The sequence below is a fragment of the Eumetopias jubatus genome, unplaced genomic scaffold, assembly GCF_037043125.1.
Source record: "Eumetopias jubatus isolate StellerSeaLion01/CBP00866 unplaced genomic scaffold, mEumJub1_p1.0 scaffold_11, whole genome shotgun sequence".
NCBI classification, from domain to species: Eukaryota; Metazoa; Chordata; class Mammalia; order Carnivora; family Otariidae; genus Eumetopias; species Eumetopias jubatus.
The window spans coordinates 61178471-61181304 of record NW_028274817.1 but is presented as its reverse complement, the minus strand read 5'-3'; the positions used below and the strand labels follow the sequence as shown (position 1 = coordinate 61181304).

The following is a 2834-nucleotide window of genomic DNA, read 5'->3' as shown; positions in this document are numbered from 1 at the left end:
GTGCCAATTTTAATTCTGACCAACAAGACCTGAGGGTTCCTTTTCCTCCACATTCTCACCAACACTTTTTGTTTCTTGTCTTTTTTATTCTAGCCATTCTGACAAGTATAAAGTGATATCTCATTGTGGTTTTTATTTGCATTTCCCTGATGATTAATGATGTTGAAACAAAATTAAAAATAAGCTATTGGAACTACACCACAATAAAAAGCTTTTCCACAACAGAGGAAGCCATCAACAAAATGACAAGGCAAACTACTGAGTGAAAGAAGATATTTGCAAATGATATATTTGATAAAGGGTTAATATCAGAAATATATAAAGAACATATACAACTCAACAATAACAAAAAGAAATAATCCAATTAAGGATGGGCAGGAAACCTGAATAGACGTTTTACCAAAGACACACAAATGGCCAACAGACATGAAAAGTTTGTTATGGTACAGACCTATCTGTGAGAACGGGAAAAAGAGTCTTATGATGGAATAGTGGTCTTGCTTTACAAGTTTTCCTAGTGTGGATCCTGAGTCCATATGTCTTCATGCTTTTTTAAAAATATGTATATATTATTATTGCTTTGTCAGGAAAGATGGGTTTGAGTTAGACAAGCCTTCTTAGATATGACAACAAAAACACAAACTACAAAAGAAAAAAGTAAATTGGACATCATTAGAACAGAAACTGTGCTTCTAAAAGCACCCATCATGATAGTGAAAAGACAACCCAAGGAATGGGAAAACATATATTTGCAAATCATATATCTGATAAGAAAATTATATCTATAATATTTAAAAAACTTACAACTCAACAATAGAAAGATATTAACCCATTTTAAAAATGGGCACAAGATTTAAGTAGACATTTTCTGGAAAATATACAAGTGGCCAACAGGTGCTTGAAAACATGTTCAACATCATTAATCATTAGGAAAATGCAAATCAAAACCACAATGAGATACCACTGCACACCCACTAGCATAAGTATAATAATTAAAACAAAAACATCACAGATACATTAAAATTATTATTTACCATAATCAAGTGGGATTTATTCCAGGGATACAAGGATGGTTCAATATCTTCTAATCAATGATATACATGATGTCAACAAAATGAAGGATAAAAATCATATGATCATTTTAACAGATACAGAAAACATTTGACAAAATTCAACATCCATTAAGGATAAAACCTCTCAATAAAGTGGGTTTAGAGGGAACATATCTCAATATAATAAAGGCCATATCTGACAAACCCACAGCTAACCTCATACTCAATAGTGAGAAGTTGAGGGTGCCTGGGTGGCTCAGTTGGTTAAGTGACTGCCTTCGGCTCAGGTCATGATCCTGGAGTCCCAGGATCAAGTCCAGCATCAGGCTCCCTGATAAATAAATATAAATAAACCCTGATAAATAAATAAAATAGTGAAAAGCTGAAAGCTTTTAGTCTTAGATCAGGAACAACACAAAAATATCAACTTTCACTTTTATCCAACACAGTAATGGAAGTCCTAGCCACAGCAATCAGACAACAAAAACAAATATATTTTTTTAAAGATTTTATTTATTTGACAGAGAGAAACAGTGAGAGAGGGAACACAAACAGGGAGAGTGGGAGAGGGAGAAGCAGCCTTCCGGCTGAGCAGGGAGCCCGATGTGGGGCTTGATCCTAGGACTCTGGGATCATGACTTGAGCCAAACGCAGATGCTTAATGACTAAGCCACCCATGTGCCCCTAAAAACAAATATATTAACTAAACAAACAAAAAACAAATAAGAGGCAACCAGATTGGTAAGGAAGAAGTAAAACTCACTATTTCCAGATGATATAGCAATATGTATAGAAAACCCTAAAGAATTCACATAAAAACTATTACAACTAATAAATAAATTCAGTAAAGTTTCAGGATACAAAATTAATATACAGAAATCTGTTACATTTCTATATGCTAACAATGAACCATCAGAAAGAGAAATTAAGAAAACAATTCCATTTACAATTGCATCAAAAATAATAAAATACCTGGGAATAAATTTAACCAAGAATGTAAAAGACCTGTACTCTGAAAACTGTGACACTGATGAAAAATTAAAGATTACACAAATAGCCGCCTCCTCATGCTGCCGCTCACCAATACCAGCACCGCCTCTAGCTGGCTGAGCTCCAGCCGAAGGAGAAGGCGGGTAAGTAAGGAGGTTTCTGTACCATGGCTCGTACAAAGCAGACTTCCCGCAAATTGACTGGTGGTAAAGCACCGAGGAAGCAACTGGCTACAAAAGTCGCTCGCAAGAGTGCGCCCCCTACTGGAGGGGTGAAGAAACCTCATCGTTACAGGCCTGGTACTGTGGCACTCCGTAAAATTAGATGTTATCAGAAGGCCACTGAACTTTTGATCCTCAAACTTCCTTTCCAGCATCTGGTGCAAGAAATTGCTCAGGACTTCAAAACAGATCTATGCTTCCAGAGTGCAGCTCTTGGTGCTTTGCAGGAGGCAAGCGAGGCCTATCCGGTGGGCCTCTTTGAAGACACCAACCTGTGTGCTATCCATGCCAAACGTGTCACAATTATGCCAAAAGACATCCAGCTAGTGCACCGCATACGTGGAGAACGTGCTTAAGAATCAACTATGATGGAAAACATTTCATTCTTTAAAAAAAAAAATTCCCTTCCTGTTATTGGTAGTTCTGAACGTTAGATATTTTTTCCCATGGGGTCAAAAGGTATGGATTGCAAGTGGAAAAATAAGGGGCAGAAATCAAGTATTGGCAGTTTTTCCATTTTCATTTGTGTATGAATTTTTAATATAAATGTGGGGACATAAAGCATTAATGC

At 36.4% G+C, this 2834-nt stretch overlaps 1 protein-coding gene across 1 annotated transcript; it reads left to right on the top strand.

The window, feature by feature from the left end:
• The first annotated feature begins 2208 nt into the window (after positions 1-2208).
• LOC114207486 (histone H3.3A-like) lies at positions 2209-2633 on the top strand. The gene has a single exon (XM_028101452.2). It carries the CDS (start codon positions 2209-2211, stop codon positions 2617-2619), a length of 411 nt encoding a protein of 136 aa, XP_027957253.1. The 3' UTR covers positions 2620-2633.
• Positions 2634-2834: the final 201 nt, after the last annotated feature.